Source organism: Mustelus asterias, chromosome 22, assembly GCF_964213995.1.
Source record: "Mustelus asterias chromosome 22, sMusAst1.hap1.1, whole genome shotgun sequence".
In the NCBI taxonomy this organism is placed as follows: Eukaryota; Metazoa; Chordata; class Chondrichthyes; order Carcharhiniformes; family Triakidae; genus Mustelus; species Mustelus asterias.
In genome coordinates this window covers 15,719,120-15,740,260 of record NC_135822.1, presented here as the reverse complement: position 1 = coordinate 15,740,260, position 21,141 = coordinate 15,719,120, and the positions used below count along the sequence as shown (strand labels likewise).

Here is a 21,141-nt window from a genome sequence, read left to right as displayed (position 1 = left end):
CTGACATAGCAACCAACAAATGCATCCGAGGCTGCTGTAACATCAACAACTAAGGAAAGAAAGGAGGAGTGAAACATCGCTGGGCATTTGCAGCTCTCTATACATGAAACAAAGTGGCCCACCACAACAGAAAGCAAAAGTAGAAAAAATATTTCAGACGGTAAGCCAGAATACACCAGTGCAACTTGTACTCTTCTTGCGATTACGACATCCAAGTATACAGTAAGTTACTTCACACATACCAACCCTGAACAGATTATTAAAAAGCTACTGTCAGTGACTGAGATCAAATAAAACTACGGGTGACAAAAGGTTGGAGTTCACTCCTCATTGTCCTTGTCAGCACTGCTCAAGATCATGGGTCAATCCGTGGCATAAATGGCAATACTCACTCAAAACTGAGTGATTAGATCAGACTGTGAAAAAAATCAAATTATTTATACATTTAGAATAAGTTTCCTCAAATAACAAACCCAGAGCAGTTTCTATGAAGCTGAAAGCCAAGGTTCAGGGCACCACTAAGGAAACATCTGTCATCTGTAAGTTGTTGGTAGTAGCCTGAGGCCTGCACCTCTGGAGAGAAAGAGAGTTTCAGCTGGGTTGAGACACCATTTGGAAGCAGTGGGTTTGACTGACAGCAGTCCAGGTAAGAGCTCTACCCAGGCAGGGGACTGCACCCCGCGCTGCACCATGGGATTTGTAGTCCTCTTGCCCACTCCTCCCATTGGTATCTGCCAGTGAGGAACTACATTCCCCACAACCCACCGCGGGGGACTCCCCTCACCCTTTGCCCGCTTTTAACTTCAGGGTGATCTTAAAACGGGCATAACGGAGCTTAACACCAAAAGGAGAGTGAACTGCAGCGGAAAGGATCGGCTCTCACTGAGCAATCTTGGCCGGTCGGTGTGTCTCTGAAGGAGGATGTGTGTGCGGCCTCTCAGTGGAGGCTGGGATTTGTAGTCCTCCCGATCAGTCCCGGCCGTCTGCCAGAACGCGCCGGGGCCCGCCGGGAAACTACAACTCCCGCCATGCCCCGCGCGGCCGCCGGCAGCTTCCGGTCCCCTCTCTCTCACACAGGCCGCGGCATCTCCCTGAAAGCCCGCCGCGGGAGGCCGAGCTGGGGGGGGGAAAGGGCTGCCCAGCGCCACCGCCAGTGTGAGGGTATTCCGGGTTCTCCTGTCACATTGAAACTGCCCTGAGGTGGCTCCCCTGGCCTCACTCTCTCTCTCACCTGAACAGCCGCTCGCTCGCGCTCTCTCTCTCTCTCGCAGCGGCCTCCACTCCCCAACTCAACACGTCACCGCGGCCTCGCTCCCGCTGCCGCCCAGGCCACACCAGCAGACACTCGACAACATCGATCAGCTCCCCATCGACTGTGCGGCGCTCCGCTCCCTGTGTTGCCACATCAACCTCACCCCTGTCCCATGCACAGGAGTGAGAGGAGGTTGCAACATATTTTCCTGCAGCACTGCCTTCAGCAAACTCTGAAAGATGCAGACACACTCCCTAGGGGGACGCAAAAGCCTAATGGTATTATTGCTAGACTATTAATCCAGAAACTCAACTAATGTTCTGGAGATCTGGGTTTGCGTCCTGCCACAGCAGATTAAATAATTTTTTAAAATCTGGAATTAAGAATCTGCTGATGACCATGAAACCATTGTTGGGTGTGGTTCACTAATGTCCTTCAGGGAAGGAAATCTGCCGTCCTTACCTGGTCTGGCCTACATGTGACTCCAGAGCCACAGCAATGTGGTTGACTCAACTGCCCTCCAAGGGCAACAAGGGATGGGCAATAAATGCTACCCATGAATGAATTTAAAAAAGTCATGGTATGGTTACTGCATAGCATAGCAGGAGGACATTTTGCTCATGCTATCTCTCATAGAAACCCTACAGTACAGAAAGAGGCCATTCGGCCCAACGAGTCTGCACCGACCACAATCCCACCCAGGCCCTACCCCCATATCCCACCCGCTAATCTACGCATCCCAGGGCACTAAGGGGCAATTTTAGCATAGCCAATCAACCTAACCCACACATCTTTGGACTGTGGGAGGAAACCAGAGCACCCGGAGGAAACCCACGCAGACACGGGGAGAATGTGCAAACTCCACACAGACAGTGACCCAAGCCAGGAATCAAACCCAGGTCCCTGGAGCTGTGAAGCAGCAGTGCTAACCACTGTGCTACCGTGCCACCCTCTCTGCTTGAACAAGTTTATTTACTAGTGTCACAAGTAGGTTTACATTAACACTGCCATGAAATTCCTGTGAAAATCCCCTAGTCACCACACTCCGGCGCCTGTCCGGGTCCACTGAGGGAGAATTTAGCATGGCCAATGTATCTAACCAGCACGTCTTTCAGATTGTGGGCGGAAACTGGAACACCCGGAGGGAATCCACACAGACATGGGAAGAGCGCACAGACTCCGCACAGACAGTGACCCAAGCCAGGAATCGAGGCAGCAGTGCTAACCACTGTGCCACCATGCTGCCCCACGCAGTTAATCCCACCCCCTGTCTTATCCCTGTAGCCCTGCACAGTATTTCTCTGCTGTGTGGTTGCATAGCTAACCCAAACCTGTGATCAGTGTTCCCTGAAGGTTTCCCTATTGACATTTGATCCAATTGAACCACCTCATTCCCCAGATCCAGCAATGCTTCCTTCCTTATTGGGCCAGGAACCTCTGAACACCTCTCAGATATTCTTCACCTCTCTCCCTTTTACACCATTACATATATTAGAATAATTATTTTTTTCCTCACTGCTCTATAGTTCTTGCACCTCTCTGTAATTTCCCTGAAAATTTGCTTCTATTTATCTTTCCAACTAGTTGGTGGCCCATATAATACACCCAACAGTGTAATGGTGTCTCTATTAATTCATAACTCTAACCAGATTGATTCTGTACTTGATCTTCCAGGACACCCTTTCTCTCCAGCACGGTGATACCGTATTCTCCTTAATCAATCCGGCCATTCTTCCTGCTATCTTTCCTGAACAACCTGGCATTTTCAATACAATCCTGCCCTTTTTTGAGCCAGATCTGGAAGAAGATAGCCACCGACTTCAGGAACTGTAGTGGAGGACGTGCCCCATCTACATCAATGGGGACGAAGGAGCTTCAAGTTTCTAAGTGTCCAGATCATCAACAACCTGTCCTGGTCCCTCCATGCTGCGCTTTAGTTAAGAAAGCCCACCAACGCCTCTACTTTCTCAGGAGGCTGAGGAAATTTGGCATGACCGCTACGACTGATGCACCATAGAAAGCATTCTTTCTGGTTGTATCACAGCTTGGTCTGGCTCCTGCTCTGCCCAAGACCTCAAGAAATTACAAAGGGTCGTGAACGAAGCCCAGTCCATCACGCAAACCAGCCTCCCATCCATTGACTCTGTCTACACTTCCCATTGCCTTGGAAAAGCAGCAGGATAATCAAGGAGCCCACGCATCTCAACATACTCTCTTCCATCTTCTTCCACCGGGAAAAAGATATATAAGTGAGGTTACGTACCAACTTACTCAAAAACAGCTTTTTCCCTGCTGCCATCAGACTTTTGAATGGTCCTACCTCATATTAAGTTGATCTTCCTCTGCACCGTAGCTATGACTGTAACACTACATTCTGCACCCTCTCCTTTCCTTCTCTATATATGGCATGTTTTATCATAGAATCCTACAGTGCAGGAGGCCATTCGGCCCATCAAGTTGCACCGACCACAATCCCACCCAGGCCCTATCCCCACAACCCCATGCATTTTACCCTAGCTAGCCCCTCTGACACTAAGGGGCAATTTAGCACGGCCAATCCACCTAACCCGCACATCTTTGGACTGTGGGAGGAAACCGGAGCACCCATAGGAAACCCACGTGGACACGGGTAGAATGTGCAAACTCCACACAGACAGTGACCCAAGCCGGGAATTGAACCCGGGTTCCTGGGGCTGTGAGGCAGCAGTGCCGACCCATCTGTATAGCACAAGAAACAATACTTTTAACTGTGTACCAATACATGTGACAATAATAAATGAAATCAAAAAAAAAGATTTTGGTTATTGCAACAATGTCATATTCCCACGTGGCTACCTTGTGCCTGTACTCACCAATCTTATTGACCACACTCTGTGTGTTCGCGAACGTGCACATTAGTTTTACATTAAAATGGATTATTGTCATTCTCAACTCATGAAGAGTCACTGGGGCCAATGTCAGGGTGAACCCCAAGGACACCATAGAATGTCCTGGTCCAGAAATGGAAGCATCAAATGAGCACCATTGCTTTTCTTTACATGAGACACCCAGTTCAGCTTGACAATCAAGCCATTTATTATTATTATTTTTCAAGCAAACATCTAATTCTCCTCGAAAGACCTTTATGCACTCTAACTATGATTTGTGGCAGAGTATTGCACACTTTTTAAAATACATTCATGGGATATGGGCTTGGCTGCGAGGTTGCAATTAATTACCTTTCCCTAATTATCCCTGAGATACAACTGAGTGGCTTGTACATCAGACAGTTAATAGTCGACTAGACTGATGTATAGACCAGAATGGGTGACAATGGCAAATTTCTTTCCCCGTTAGTGACATTTGAACTTTTTCTGACCGTTCAACAGCTTCAGTTGTGTTGTCCCAGGTCTGAACACTGCACCTCAGCAAGTCTATATTAGTCTTAGAGGCGACACAGCACAGAATGACATCTGAGCTTAAAGGGTTAGAAAATAGAATCCTTAGAGTGCAGGAGGAGGCCGTTCAGCCCATCGAGTCTGCATTGACAACAATCCCACCCCCGGTCCTATCCCCACAGATTTACCCCTGTTAATCCCTCTAACCTACACATCCTGGGACACTAAGGGACAATTTAGCATGACCAATCAACCTAACCCGCACACCTTTGGACTGTGGGATTTTGATTTGATTTATTATTGTCACATGTATTAACATAGTGAAAAGTATTGTTCCTTGCGTGCTATACCGACAAAGCATACCATTCATAGAGAAGGAAATGAGAGAGTGCAGAATGTGGTGTTACAGTCATAGCTAGGGTGTAGAGAAAGATCAACTTAATGCAAGGTAGATCCATTCAAAAGTCTGACAGCAGCAGGGAAGAAGCTGTTCTTGAGTCGGTTGGGACGTGACCTCAGACTTTTGTATCTTTTTCCCGAAGGAAGAAGGTGGAAGAGAGAATGTCCGGGGTGCGTGGGGGTCCTTGATCAAGCTGACTGCTTTTCCGAGGCAGCGGGAAGTGTAGACAGAGTCAATGGATGGGAGGCTGGTTTGCGTGATGGATTGGACTACATTCACGACCTTTTGTAGTTCCTTGCGGAGGAAACCGGAGCACCCGGAGGAAACCCACACGGACACGGGGAGAATGTGCAAACTCCACACAGACAGTGACCCAAGCTGGGAATCGAACCCGGGTCCCTGGAGCTGTGAGGCAGCAGTACTAACTACGTGCCGTCCCATTTTGAGGACAGGTTGCTAAAACTTAGCTTGTATTCACATTCAGTTTAGAAAGTTGACGAGTGAATTAATTGAGCTGTTTTAAGATGATTTGATGTTTGGATCTTGGATATTTTCAGGATTGAAATGTGTGGAGTTTTGCTGGGAAAGGGTGTTAGGGAATTTGAAAGAGAAGCAGGTGAACGGAGCTGAGATGCAGATCCGTCATAATCTGTCTGAATGGTGGAACAGCGAGGCTGAATGGTCCCCGGTTGCTGCGATTTCATTTTGGAATGGGTTTGCAGTTTATCTCACTTCCTGTAATAATAAATCAAACGCCTAACATTTCATCAATGTTGACAGAGACAGACACTGCAGTTTGCTGAAGCACCCACACTAACTAAATAAGCTGCTTGAAGGTTAATGAATGGCTGAATGGAGTTCTGTTGGCTGGACTTCAGGAAGAGGTATTGGAAAATGGTATGGGCGGCACGGTAGCGCAGTGGTTAGCACTGCTGCTTCACAGCTCCAGGGTCCCGGGTTCGATTCCCGGCTCAGGTCACTGTCTGTGTGGAGTTTGCACATTCTCCTCGTGTCTGCGTGGGTTTCCTCCGGGTGCTCCGGTTTCCTCCCACAGTCCAAAGATGTGCGGGTTAGGTTGATTGGCCAGGTTAAAAATTGCCCCTTAGAATCCTAAGATGCGTATGTTAGAGGGATTAGCGGGTAAATATGTGGGGATAGGGCCTGGGTGGGATTGTGGTCGGTGCAGACTCGATGGGCCGAATGGCCTCCTTCTGCACTGTAGGGTTTCTATGATTTCTATGAAAACAATCAGCAGCCAAGCGTTTGAAAAAGAGGCACGACCTGGTTCGGGTTGGGGAGCGACACTTCAGAAAAAAAGGTGACGGATTATCCACTAGCCCACCGGATCACGTGTTTAAAGATCAGGTTTGTTCGGCCAATCTCTTTAGAAGTTGGGGCCGCGAATAAAGTTTTAGTGACGCTTCCCTCTTCTTTCCTTCTGGGAACAGCTTTGTCATTTCCACCATAACAGCATTTTATTGACCAGATACTTTTATTTATTTAGCACCTTTAATGTAATAATAATGTCATAAAGCAAAACTTGAAACTGAGTCGCATAAGGGGATATTCAGGCAGATAGCCAGAATCTTCATCAAAGAAGTAAGTTTTAAGGAAGACATTAAAGGATGAACGTGAGACAAAGGGAGACAGTCCAAGTAGGTTTAAGGTGCGTGGGGAAAAGTTTAGAGGAGATGTGCGAGGCAAGTTTTTTTACACAGAGGGTGGTGAATGTTGGAACGTGCTCCCTGAGGAGGTGGTGGGAGCAGGTCCGATAGCGGCATTTAAGGGGCAACTAGATGAATACATGAATAGGATGGGAATGGAGGGATACAGACTCCGTAAGTGCATACGGTTTTAGTTTAGGCAGGCATGATCGGCGCAGGCTTGGAGGGCCGAAGGGCCTGTTCCTGTGCTGTACTTTTCTTTGTTAGCAGTTTGGGGAGGTCAGGTGTAGTGAAATGCAGGTATATCCGAGGATTGTGTGTTTGCAGGAGATAGGTGTGAGGCACTCTCGGTGTTGCTGCAAGCAGCGCAGGTCTGATCCATTCCTCACTCCTGCGCTGTGGCAATCCCCAGAGCCATTTTCTGCTTCATCTGAGGTCAGAACTGGATTGTGTTCACAGCGACACGATGTACAAACCTCGAGTTAAAGGGGAGAAAATATGTGTCCAACATTGCCCTAATCCTGATGGCCACCTTTGCGTGCAGCTGCTTCAAGCAGTGCGTAGATCCTCGGTACGCAAACACCAAGTGTCTCTACATGCGGAGATTCTACCTGTCTCCAGTGTTGCGAAGGACGGGTCTGGCCACGCTCCAAGTAGATAAACCGTACCACCTGTCCCTCGTGGAAAAAAGTTATAGAGAAACACCTTTCACCACAAGTCCATCAGGCAGTGGTCTGCACGTAACGTCCTAGAGGCCCTACGGGAAAAGGAGAAGGTGGATCCTGTCGGATGGTTCCCTGAGCAGACTGTCAGAATCATCTGGCAGAATGCCTCATCACCAGAACTTTCAAACAAGCACCAAGATCGAGCTTAGCCGATGGTGAGAAAGGCCCTCCCCCGTCAGATCCTTCCTACACGCCTGGAGTCTCACCCCCATCCGCACGTTGCCCTCGAGGTGTCTGTGGTGGGGAAGAGACCATTGTCCACCTCCGTGTGGAATGTGCCTTTGCAAAGAAGGTCCAGAGAGAATTGAGGTGGTTTTTGTCGAGGTTCATCCCAAGCAGCTCCGTGACGCGGGACTCTGTGCTCTATGGGCTGTTCCCAGGGACGGGGACTCTGTGTCTACGGGCTGTTCCCAGGGACGGGGACTCTGTGCTCTACGGGCTGTTCCCAGGGACAGGGACTCTGTGTCTACGGGCTGTTCCCAGGGACGGGGACTCTGTGTCTACGGGCTGTTCCCAGGGACGGGGACTCTGTGCTCTACGGGCTGTTCCCAGGGACGCAGGACTCTGTGCTCTACAGGCTGTTCCCGGGGACGGGGACTCTGTGCTCTACGGGCTGTTCCCAGGGACGGGGACTCTGTGTCTACGGGCTGTTCCCAGGGACGGGGACTCTGCTCTATGGGTTGTTCCCAGGGACGGGGACTCTGTGTCTACGGGTTGTTCCCAGGAACGCACACCCAGACAAACATCAGCTGTGGCGAAGGATCATCAACTCAGTGAAAGATGCTCTTTGGTCTGACTGAAACTTGTTGGTCTTCTAGTGCAAAGAGTTGTCCCCATCCAAGTGTTGCAGACTGGCTCATTCCAAAGCCCAGGACTACGTGCTGAGGGATGCACTAAAGCTCGGGGGCCGCTGCCACAGAGGCACAACAGGGAATGTCACTGTCTAAGATTTTTCAGTCAGAGTGGAGGGGAATTGTATAGAACCCCCTCTGTACACCATGAATGACGCACATTGAATATAAAGGGTGAATAGTACATACAGCGCAATCATATTGAAGCCCCCAGAGTGCAACGTGATTTATGTAGACAACTTAAATATCATTGCACTTTCTGCAATGACCACTTTGAAATATTTGTAATCTTCTTTCAGATATTTTATCAATAAAGTATATTTTTGCAAAAGAAAAGTTGGAGGTATTTGGAATTAAGGATGAAAAGTTTAAAATGGAGGCATTGTGTAATCCAGAGCCCAGGTAGGTGAGCGAGCGCAGGGTTGATGAATGAACAGGGCTTGTTAATTAAAACACAGCAGCAGAGCTCTGGATGGCCCACAGAATGTGGGAGTCTGGCCAGGAGTCCATTGGAATAGTCAGGAATACAGGGAACAGGTGGTGACTAGTGGGGTTCCGCAGGAATCAGTGCTTGGGCTCCAGATGTTCACAATACACATCAACGTTACGGATGAGGGAACCAAATGTAATATTTCCAAGTTTGCTGATGACACAAAAGTTGGTGGGAATGTGAGTGGGGAACAATTCATGGATCTGGGTTTCAGCAGCAGAGGAGTTGAGGCGGGCAATGTTACAGTGATGGGATAGACAGGCTTAGTGATGCCACAAATGTGAGGCTGTAATGAAGACATCTTGGACCAAGTCACACGACCAATGAAGAAGCGCTGGTCAAATCTGAAACCCAAAAGAACTCCGCTAACCAAGTTCAGGAAGATACAGTTGGAATTTCTTGGACAAATAATAAAAAATCATGATGTAGAAAGTCTGATGCCAATGGGAAAGATGGATGCCAAAAGGAATCGAGGCAGACAAAGAACATTCTTGTTAAGCAGCATCGCAAACTGGAAGAGTGTACCACCCACGAATATGATAAACACCTCAAGAGTAAGATTCTCACAACACCAGGTTAAAGTCCAACAGGTTTATTTGGTAGCAGCACTCCGAAAGCTTATGCTACCAAATAAACGTGTTGGACTTTAACCTGGTGTTGTGAGACTTCTTACTGTGGTCATAAACCTGATTGGAGGGATTTGTGGGAAGCGACAATCTTTCAGTCTTAACACAAAATAGGACCTCTGAAACCTCGAGTCTAGTTTCAATCTGGACGGTTGTTAACTGGGACGATAGGCGGAGCTGCAATTGATCTTGGTACCCGAGGGCCATGAAAAGGACAAACATCAGCAAAGTTCTTGCTCCTCAGTGTCTGTCACTGCCGCTGGAAGGTAGGGGAATGAGGACATCAGAGCAAGGCCCTGGTACCCTCTTCAAAAGCTCGAAATCCGAAGAGAAAATGCTATAAACAGGTTAAGTTGGTAGCAAAAGCCACACAAGCTTTCGAGGCTCTGAGCCCCTTCTTCTACCTGGTGTTGTTAAACTTCTTACTGTGTTTACCCCAGTCCAACGCCGGCATCTCCACATCATAAACAGGTAGCAGGCCTGGCAGCAATTGTGGAGAGAGAAACAGTTAATGTTTCAGGTCGGTGACCTTTTATCAGAATTGGCACCAAGGTACCTGTACTCCTCTAATTCTGGCCTCTTGAGCTTTGCTGATTTTATTCATGACACATTTGGCGACTATGTCTTCAGCTGCCTCGAACATAAGCTCTGGAATTCCCTCCTGGAGCCTCTCCTCCTCTCTACCTCACGTTTCTCTTTTAAGATACTTCTTTGGCAAAAGATTCAGACATCGATGATCTGCTGTAATATCACATTATGTGGCTCGGTGTCAAATTATGCTCCTGCGAAACACCCAGGGTGTTTTAATATATTAAAGGCGTTACATGAATACAATAATAAAAGATATTTTAAAATATAATAATAGAGGAGGTAGAAACATAGAAAACAGGAGCAGGAATAGGCCATTTGGCCCTTTGAGCCTGTTCCACCATTCAATATGATCATGGCTGATCCTCTATCTCAATCCCTGTGTATTCCCCTTGACACGTTTAGTCTAGGAATCTATCTATTGCTTTCTTAAACATATTCAGTGACTTGGCCTCCACAGCTTTCTGCGGTAGAGAATTCCACAGGTTCACCACCCTCTGAGTCAAGAGGTTTCTCCTCATCTCATCTCTAAATGGCCCATCCTCTCTCCTGAGACTGTGACCCCTTGTTCTAGAACCCCCCCACCCCTCAGCCAGAGGAACCAACATTTCTGCATCCGGTCTGTCCAGCCCTGTCAGAATTTTATACGTTTCAATTCGATCCAGTGAATACAGGCCCAGTTGACCCAATCTCTCCTCAGATGACAATCCTGCCATCCCAATCTGGTGACCTTTTGTTGCATTTCCTCTATGGCAAGTGTATCCTTTCTTAGATAAGGAGACCAAGACCGCACACAATACTCCAGGGGCTGGATTTTTTAGCCGCGCTCACCCCAAGACCGGAAAATCCCACCCGAGGTCAACGGATCTTTGCATGGTCCTCCACCCCCCCCCCCCCCCCCCCCCGCTTCCACCTGCTACGATTCCTGTGGCGGGCGGGATGGAAAATTCTGCCCTAGATGCGGTCTCACCAAAGCCCTGTACAGCTGCAGTAAGACATCCTTGTTCCTGTACTCAAGTCCTCTTGCAATGAAGGCTACCATACCATTTGCCTTCCTCACTGCTTGTTGCACCTGCGTGCTTGCTTTCAGTGACTGGTGTACAAGGACATCCAGGTCTCTTGGTATGTCAACATTTTCCAATTTATCATTGTTTAAATAATACTCTGCCTTTCTTTCTCTGTCCAAAGTGGATAACTTCACATTTATCCATGTTATACTGCATCTGTCACGTATTTGCCCACTCACTCAATTTGTCTGAATCATTCTGAATCCTCTTAACATCCTCCTCCCCACTCACATTCCCACCAACTTTTGTGTCATCAGCAAACTTGGAAATATCACATTTTGTTCCCGCATCCGTAACGTTGATGTGTATTGTGAACATCTGGAGCCCAAGCAGATTCCTGCAGAACCCCACTAGTCACCACCTGACACTTTGAGAAAGACCCATTTATTCCCACTCTCTATTTCCTGTCTGCTAACCAATTCCCAATCCATGCCAACATATTACCGCCCCCCCAATCCCATGTGCTTTAATTTTGCACACTAACCTCTTAGGTGGGTATTTATCAATAGCTTTCTGAAAATCCAGATGCATCACATCCACTGGTTCTCCCCTATCTATTCTACCAGTTAAGTCCTCAAACAACACCAGTAAGTTTGTCAAACGTAATTTCCCTTTCATGACCCCATGTTGACTTTGTCGAATCTCGTTGATATTTTTGAAGTGTCCTGTTATCGTATCCTTTAAAATCGACTCTAGTATTTTCCCAACTATTGATGTTAGACTAACCGGTCTCTAATTTCCACTTTTCACTCTCCCTCCTTTTCCTAAATAGCGGGGTTACATTTGCCACGTCCAACCTGCCAGGATTGTTCCAGAATCTGTCAGATTTTGGAAGATGACAACCAACACATCCACCATTTCCAAGCCACTTCCGAGAGCGAGAGGGAGGGAGGATGCTGATTGACAGGATCTGGGTGAGTGAGGAGACAAGATGGCGGCAGATTGTGCCAGAATGAAGGTGCCTCAGCCCAGGGGTGAGAGAGAGAGACCCAAATCCCACCCCCACTCCCCTCCAAGCTGGTCATTGTCCCATAGTTGCCCTCCCCCCTCCCCATGGGCATCTACTCTCATCCCCTGCTTCAGTGGGTGAGTGAGGTTTGGGAATGGGGAGTTTATCAATAACAGTACAGATGCCATCCCCACCCCCCTCCAACCACCCCCCCCGCCCCTGCCCCTGCCCCCCCCCCCCCCCCCACCGCCCCCCAGATGCAAATGTCCACAAACTGTTGAAAGTTATCTTCTGAGGAAAGGTTGAGTAGATTTGTGTACAGTGCACTCATTGGAGTTCAGAAGAATAGAATGTGATCTTAGACTATATGATTTTGAGGGAGGTTTGACAGGATAAATGCTGACAGCATGTTTCCCCTCGTGGGGGAATCTAGACCCGGGGGGGGGACCCGTTTCAAAATAAGAGGCTTTCCATTTAAGATCAAGAAGAGGAGAAATCTCTTCCCTCAGTGGGTCATTAGTGTTGGCGTTCATTAACAGGGGGTTTGAGTTTAAGAGCCGTGGGGTTATGCTGCAACTGTACAGGACCTTGGTGAGACCACATTTGGAATATTGTGTGCAGTTCTGGTCACCTCACTATAAGAAGGATGTGGAAGCACTGGAAAGAGTGCAAAGGAGATTTACCAGGATGCTGCCTGGTTTGGAGGGTAGGTCTTATGAGGAAAGGTTGAGGGAACTTGGGCTTTTCTCTTTGGATAGAGGTTTATAAGATGATGAGGGGGATAGATAGAGTGAACGTTCAAAGACTATTTCCTCGGGTGAATGGAGCGGTAACTAGGGGGCATAACTATAGGGTTCATGGTGAGAGATATAGGAAGGATATCCGAGGTAGGTTCTTTACGCAGAGAGTGGTTGGGGTGTGGAATGGACTGCCTGCAGGGATAGTGGAGTCAGAAACTTTAGGAACATTTAAGAAGCTATTGGATAGGCACATGGAGTACTTCGGGATGATGGGGAGGAAATAGCTTGATCTGGGTTTCAGACAAAGCTCGGCACAACATCGTGGGCTGAAGGGCCTGTTCTGTGCTGTACTGTTCTATGTTCTATTAGTCTGTGGCGTTCTCTTCCACAGAGATCGGCGGAGGCTGCAGGTCACTAAATATTTCTAAGGCTGAGTTTGATAGGGTTTTGATTGCCAAGGGACAGGATAGTGGAGCTAAGGCCACAATCAGATCGGACATGATCTCATCGAATGGTGCCTCATTAAGGGGCAATTTAGCACGGTCAATGCACCTAACCCGCACATCTTTGGACTGAGGGGGGAAACTGGAGCACCTGGGGGCAACCCACACAGACACGGGGAGAATGTGCTAACTCCACACAGTCACCCAAGCTGAGAATCAAACCCAGGTCTCTGGAGCTGTGAGGCATGCTACATTGCCCCTTAGTGTCCTGGGATGCGTAGGTTAGAGGGATTAGGGGGGTAAATATGTGGTGTTACGGGGATAGGGCATGGGTGGGATTGTTGTCGGTGCAGATTCGATAGGCCGAATGGCCTCCTTCTGCACTGTGGGGATTCTATGATGGAGCAGGCTCAAGGGACTGAATGGCCTGCTCCTGTCCCTGGTTCATATGTTTGCATATAACTATGTAAGGGTGGCAAGGTGGTTAGCACTGCTGCCGCTTAGCACCAGGGACAGGCCTTGGGTGACTATCTGTGCGGAGTCTGCACGTTCTCCCCATGTCTGCATGAGTTTCCTCCGGGTGCTCCGGTTTCCTCCCACGGTCCAAAGATGTGCGGGTTAGGTTGATTGGCAATGCTAAATTGCTCCTTACTGTCAGGGGGACTAGCTAGGGTAAATATGTGGGGTTATGGGGATAGGGTCTGGGTGGGATTGTTGTCGGTGCAGACTCGATGGGCCGAATGGCCTCCTTCTGCACTGTAGGGATTCTATGAAGTATGATGCATGTTGCTGTTGATTGATACTGTCTTACCTGCTGAGTATTTCCAGCATTTTCTCTTTTTATTTCTTAAAGCTGACTCTCGTGTCCCCAGGTTCACAGCTGAAGGTGGGCGGGCGATCAGAGACCCCAGTGAAATTCCACGGCCGATCGTGGGGGAAGGCCAGAGAGGAGGGGGGAAGAAAAAGTTTTTGGGGAACTGAAACTGCTTCTCTTTTGCAGTTTTGCCCAACTCACCTCAATTCACCACAAGATGGCCTGCTCCCCAAAGCAATGGGCTCCATGCAGGGTCAGGAAGAAGCTGAAAGAGAGAGAGAGAGACGGCTGAGCAATGGAATGTAGTGTTTCTGCTCTCAGCCCCGGGCGCTGTGCCAAGAACATTGGGCTCCACGTTCTGGAAACAAGCTTCCCCGCGGCCAGCTTAAAAAGACAAAGGAATCCGTTTGTACATGATGCAGAGATAAATTTCTAAATCAAATCCACGGCTTTATTGTTGACGTGAATGCGAAATTGCTGCACTGTATCCTACCCACTTCCTACATTCACACAGAGTATCAGTCCATTGAGTACTTATCTGTAACTTATTGCCCAGACATGACACAGTGGTGGAGCTGAACCCTGGATCCCACCCACCCTCACCCCGGCGCAGTGGAATCTGTGTCTAAACACTGCTCTGAATTCCACTGCCCCGTGCAGCAGGCTCAAATCTTTTTCCCAGTGCTGGAGCCGGGAGAGGCAAAAATGCAGCCCCCAAATTTACAGTGGAATCTTTTTTCTCAGTCTGTGGCTTCAGAATGCAGCAGTTGTGCCAGCCCCTCTCAGCTGGTCTGACGCCAGTCACCCAGTAAAACTCAGAACAAAGCCCTCACTCTTGTGCTGAGAGCTGGGTTTCTGCTTTTCCTGTACAGACGTCCCTGCTCTCCAAGTTGTTGACTCTTGGAGGACAATGGTTCCAGAACAACAGCGTGCATTTGTATAGCCTTTTTCACAGAATCCCCACGGTGCAGGAGGAGGCCATTCGGCCCATCGGGTCTGCGCCGACCACAATCCCACCCAGGCCCTATTCCCGTTACCCCACATATTTACCCTGCTTATCCCCTGACACTCGAGTCAATTTAGGAATGCCAATGCACCTAACCCGCACATTTTTGGAGTGTGGGTGGGAACTCCGGAGCACCCGGAGAAAACCCACGCAGACACAAACAGAACGTGCAAAAGTCCACACAGACAGCCACCCTAGGCCGGATTTGAACCCGGCTCCCTAGTGCTGTGAGGCAGCAGTGCTAGCCACTGTGCTGCCCGTTTAATACAGTAAGCTATCCCAAGGTGCTTGGCAGGAGGTTTATTGAGCAAACTTTGGTGCTGAGGCAGCTTCTTGCACTGTGGGATTGTCCTTAGGAAGAACATTTGTTGATGCACTGTCTTGGAATCAAAAGGCCTTTGTAGTTTGTGTTACCTCATGTTTTGCCATTGCCAGAGAGCATCAGGTACATGTTTCTGCCAATTTTCCACAGTCCAGTCTTATAGAAGATGATTGGTCAGCTTTCCTCCCTCCTTTTCTGTAGTGATTCCCATTCCAAATCTTTGATCAAGGATGTATTTCCCATTCATGCAGAATCATGCAGCATGTCTTTGGGTCACTTCAATCTTTTCTGTATCGCTCACCATGGACGGCACAGTGGTTAGCACTGCTGCCTCACAGCGCCAGGGACCCGGGTTCGATTCCCGGCTTGGGTCACTGTCTGTGCGGAGTCTGCACATTCTCCCCGTGCCTGCACGTGTTTCCTCCGGGTGTTTAAGAGGCGGCTGGATATAGCATTGGGGGCGAATGGGATCAAAGGTTATGGGGAAAAAGCAGGATTAGGCTATTGGGTTCGATGATCAGCCATGATCATAATGAATGGCGGAGCAGGCTCAAAGCTCCTGCTTCTATCGTCTGTGGTTTTATGGCCTTGAACAGGCGCCGGACTTTGGTGACTCGGGGATTTTCACAGTAACTTCATTGCAGTGTTAATTAGGCCTACTTGTGACACTAATAAATAAACTGAAACTTGATCCCTTGCAAACACCAGGATTGGCTGAACTAATGTTTGATCAAATAAAACTCTGACATTTTTATCGCAATGTCAAATATTCCTCATCTGGAATCCTTTGGATGTGAGCAGCTGGATTTGGAAACCCCATTGCAGATTGGGTTTGAGATGAGCCCTCGGATATGGTTGTGTATCTACCTGGTGGAGGATTTGACTGCAGAACTTAAAGCTATCTAATAGCAGATCATTTTTGTTGGCTATGCAAATGACAGAGCATTTTCTGGCACTGAATGCCCTTGGCTCTGCCATTTTTGCAATTCCTGATCATCTTAGAACATAGAACAGTACAGCACAGAATAGGCCCTTCAGCCCACGATGTTGTGCCAAACTTTATCTGAAACCAAGATCAAGCTATCCCACTCCCTATCATCCTGGTGTGCTCCATGTGCCTATCCAATAACCGCTTAAATGTTCCCAAAGTGTCTGACTCCAGTATCACTGCAGGCAGTCCATTCCACACCCCAACCACTCTCTGAGTAAAGAACCTACCTCGGGCATCCTTCCTATATCTCCCACCATGAACCCTATAGTTATGCCCCCTTGTAATAGGTCCATCTACCCGAGGAAATAGTCTTTGAACGTTCACTCTATCTATCCCTTCATCATTTTATAAAACTCTATTAAGTCTCCCCTCAACCTCCTCCGCTCCAGAGAGAACAGCCCTAGCTCCCTCAACCTTTCCTCATAAGACCTACCCTCCAAACCAGGCAGCATCCTGGTAAATCTCCTCTGCACCCTTTCCAGTGCTTCCACATCCTTCTTATAGTGAGGTGACCAGAACTGCACACAATATTCCAAATGTGGTCTCACCAAGGTCCTGTACAGTTGCAGCATAACCCCACGGCTCTTAAACTCAAACCCCCTGTTAATAAAAGCTAACACACTATAGGCCTTCTTCACAGCTCTATCCACTTGAGTGGCAACCTTCAGATATTTGTGGATATGGACCCCAAGATCTCTCTGACCCTCCACAATCTTCAAAACCCTACCTTTGACCCTGTAATCCACATTTAAATTTGTCCTACCAAAATGAATCACCTCACATTTATCAGGGTTAAACTCCATCTGCCATTTTTCAGCTCAGCTTTGCATCCTATCTGTGTCTCTTTGCAGTCTACAACAGCCCTCCACCTCATCCACTACTCCACCAATCTTGGTGTCATCAGCAAATTTACTGATCCACTCTTCAGCCCCCTCCTCTAAGTCATTAATAAAAATCACAAAGAGCAGAGGACCAAGCACTGATCCCTGTGGCACTCCGCTAGCAACCTCCCTCCAGTCCGAAAATTTTCCATTCACCACCACCCTCTGTCTTCGATCAGATAGCCATGATCTTGCATGAATTGATATGATCTTGAGTTTTCTGTGGTGTATAAACCACACACAGTCATCTGTTAATAGTTACACCCTGTTTTTAACTTATTGGCAAAGTTGTTTATGCATGTTAAGATGACTATAAGGTCCCAACACAGTTCCCTGGGGCACTCCATAGAGGATGGGATCGGGGAAGTGTATTGAGATGGATAGAAAACTGGTTGGCAGAGAGGAAACATAGAGTAGGAATTAATGGGTCCTTTTAAATTGGCAGGCAGTAACTAGTGGGGTGCCACAGGGATAGGTGCTGGGACCCCAGCTATTCACAATATATATTAATGATTTGGATGAGGGAACAAAATATAACATCTCAAAGTTTGCAAATGATACCAAGTTGGGTGGGAGGGTGAACTGTGACGAGGATGCAGAGACCCTTCAGAATGATCTGGACAGGTTGGGTGAGTGGGCTAATCAATGGCAGATGCAGTATAATTTGGGTAAGTGTGAGGTTATTCACTTTGGAAGCAAAAACAAGAAGGCAGATTACTACCTGAATGGCTGTAAATTGGGAGAGGGGAGTATGCAGCGGGACCTGGGTGTTCTTGTGCGCCAGTCACTGAAGGTAAGCATGCAGGTGCAGCAGGCGGTAAAGAAGGCAAATGGCATGTTGCCTTCATTGTGAGAGGTTTCGAGCACAGGAGCAGGGATGTGTTGTTGCAATTATACAGGGCCTTGGTGAGGCCACACCTAGAGTATTGTGTGCATTTTTGGTCTCCTTTTCTGAGGAAGGATGTTCTTGCTCTCGAGGGAGTGCAGCAAAGGTTTACCAGGCTGATTCCAGAGATGGTGGGACTAATGTATGAGGAGAGATTGACTAGGTTAGGATTGTTTTCACTGGAGTTCAGACGAATGAGGGGGGGAATCTCATAGAGACTTATATAATTCTAACAGGACTAGACAGGATAGATGCAGAGAGGATGTTCCCGATGGTGAGGGGAGTCCAGAACCAGGGGTCACAGTCTGAGGATACAGGGTAGACCATTTAGGATGGAGGTGAGGAGACATTTCTTCACCAAAGAGTGGTGAGCCTGTGGAATTCATTACCACAGGAAGTAGTTGATGCCAAAACATTGAATGTTTTCAAGAGGCGGCTGGGTATAGCACTTGGGGTGAATGGGATCAAAGGTTATGGAGAAAAAGCAGGATTAGGCTATTGAGTTGGATGATCAGCCATGATAGTGATGAATGGCAGAGCAGACACGAAGGGCCTAATGGCCTCCGCCTGTATTTATCTTCTATGTTTCTATGATAACTCCAGGAGAGGAAGATTCCCTATCTCACACACCACTCTTTATCTTTTGCAGGTTAAGGAATTTGATAATGTTCCCCTTGATTCAGCCAGTGTTGATTGATGCTTGAAAGAGATTAGTCAATATTGGAGCCAATCCATCAAATGCTAACTTTAAAATCCACTGGGGGAGTACTTGTGACACTAAAAAATAAACTTAAATTTTAAAAAATATGTAGGGTTACGGGGATAGGGTCTGGGTGGGATTGTTGTTGGTACAGACTTGATGGGCCAAATGGCCTCCTTCTGCACTGTAGGGATTCTATGATATTTGGCATTGCCAGAATGGCCAGGATTTGTTGCCTATCCTTAGTTCTCTTAAGAAGTTGGTCGTGCGTCCTAGCCAAACAGGTGTCGGAGTGTGACGACTAGGGAATTTTCACAGTAACTTCATTGCAGTGTTAATGTAAGCTTACTTGTGACACTAATAAATAAACTTTAAACTAAACTTTTCTCTGGTGAAGACATTTCCTCTTTAATTCTTCCACTAATGACTTTAAAATTAGCTATTGACCTCATGCTAAGGGAAATATATCTTTCTCATTCACTCTATCTGGGCTCCTCATAATTATAAATGCTTCAATTAAATCTCCCCTCAGCTTCCTTTGTTCTCAAGAAAACAAGCCCAGACTATTGACTCTTCCCTATTGGCTAGAATTCTCCATCCCTGGCAACATCCATGTGAATCTCTGTACCCTCCGCACTGTGGTCACACACCGTTTGTCACTAAGAGGGTAAAGAATTATGTTCAACAAATGTCAAATTGTGAACCCCTGGTGTCCCAGATTGGGTGGGCAGGAGGTCAGAGTTTGAAGTTGAGGCATAAAGGAGGACAGATCTGGGACTCGCAAGAAGCGTTTTACTTGGAGTCTGGATCCAAGCTTGTTCAGCCAGTAGATACAGAATCCTGCACTTGAAGCAGATACTGCTGAGGCCAACCAAAGCTTAAATGTAGTAGTCACATGATTTCCTTGTAGCTTTGCCGACTCTATTTGGACATTTGCCTGGAGATTTTATCAAACGACCTCCCAGCCCAAACAGACTTTCTTCCAGTTTCCAACATTTTTACAGATAAACATAAAGTGTTGTAGACTTCATTTTTGTAAATGCCTGATTTTCTCCCAGCAACATCTCAGCAGCTAATCTTTAATTCCTGGGCAATACAGGAGGGTTGGCAACCCTACATCCTTGATGCAAGGAGATCTCCACTGTACAGGAAGCTGGAGAAGGAGGTTAACAAGACTCATCCTACTCCAGTTTTGCTACACTTATACAGGGCATTGGTGAGACTGCTGTGTACAGTTTTGGGCTTAGTTAAGAAAGGATATAATTGCATTTGAAGCAGTTCAGAGAAGGTTCAGTTGACTAATTCCTGAGATGAAGTAATTGTCTTAGGAAGAAAGGTTTAATGGATTGGCTGGTATCCATGGGAGTTTAGAAGATTAAGAGGTGACCTCAGTGAAACATTTAAGATCCTGAGGGGTCTTGAATGCTGGAAGGATGTTTCCCTTGTGGGAGAGACTAGAACTCAGGGCACAGCTTAGAAATAAGGAGGTCCATTTAAGACGGAGATGAGAGGAATTTTTTTCTCTCAGAGGGACATTAGTCTGCGGAAATCTCTTTCTCAGAAGCTGTGGAGACTGGGGAATTGAATATTTTTAAGGCTGAGTTAATTCTTGATTGACAAGGGGAGTCAAAGGGTATAGGGCGTGGCAAGAAAGTGGTGTTGAGGCCACATCTTATGGCATGATCTTGTCAAATAGCGAAGGAGGCTCAAGAAGCCAAATGGCCGACTCCAAACTTTAAACTTGTTTCTAATTTGTATGTTTATACATATCCATCACAGTCACAGTCATTTTATCCCCAGCTCCAACACTCTCAGTGGTGGGGGGGGGGGGGGGGGCAGTGTGAGATTCCTGCCCATGGTATGGAGCAGAATTGATTATGGCTTGGGGATGACACAAAAACTAGGAGGACTAATTGCTGGGAGGACCAGTTCCTGGCAGCCTCAGCTCCTGGGAGGACCAGCTGCTGGGAGGAATAGTTGCTGGGGACTATCTTGCCCACCTTGCTGGCCGTTGGCGGGGCGGGGGACTGGACTCGGTGGAAACTCTGCATCGCGATTGGTGGGTTCTCCCTGGCAACGGTGCCGGCAGATGGACCAATGGGAGGCGACGTTACTGGTGCCGGGGCCGCGCTGCGATGGAGTCCGCTTCAGGCCGTTATGTGGGAGAAGTGAAGCAGCAACTGCGGCACGGTGAGAGCGGGAGAGTCCCGGGTAAAGGGGCAGAGTGGCCGGCCGGGTAAAGGTTTGACCAGGCTGCCTGGTACACACGGTGTTGTTGCTATTGACAAGATGCTGTCAATGATTTTTTAAAATATGCACGCACTAATTATAACCCCCAGCACAATCCTGTCTCTGACCAGTTACTCGAA

General features: G+C 47.7%; 2 protein-coding genes across 4 annotated transcripts in view; one reads left to right on the top strand and one right to left on the bottom strand.

The window, feature by feature from the left end:
* Positions 1-1,371, bottom strand: part of rer1 (retention in endoplasmic reticulum sorting receptor 1) — a 31,969-nt gene extending 30,598 nt beyond the window's left edge. Inside the window, exon 1 of one of the 3 annotated variants that reach the window (XM_078238785.1) lies at positions 1,232-1,371. The gene's annotated coding sequence lies outside the window, so the exon portion shown is untranslated. Of the gene's footprint in view, positions 1-473; positions 618-1,231 lie in introns of those variants that run through there. The other 2 variants (XM_078238788.1, XM_078238787.1) reach the window with 2 other exon arrangements.
* A 19,533-nt stretch (positions 1,372-20,904) lies between these two features.
* LOC144509739 (MORN repeat-containing protein 1-like) overlaps positions 20,905-21,141 on the top strand; it is a 203,865-nt gene continuing 203,628 nt past the window's right edge. The window contains exon 1 of the mRNA XM_078238521.1: positions 20,905-20,962. Within this exon, the coding sequence (XP_078094647.1) occupies positions 20,908-20,962 (55 nt within the window). The 5' untranslated portion in view covers positions 20,905-20,907. The remainder of the gene's footprint in view (positions 20,963-21,141) is intronic.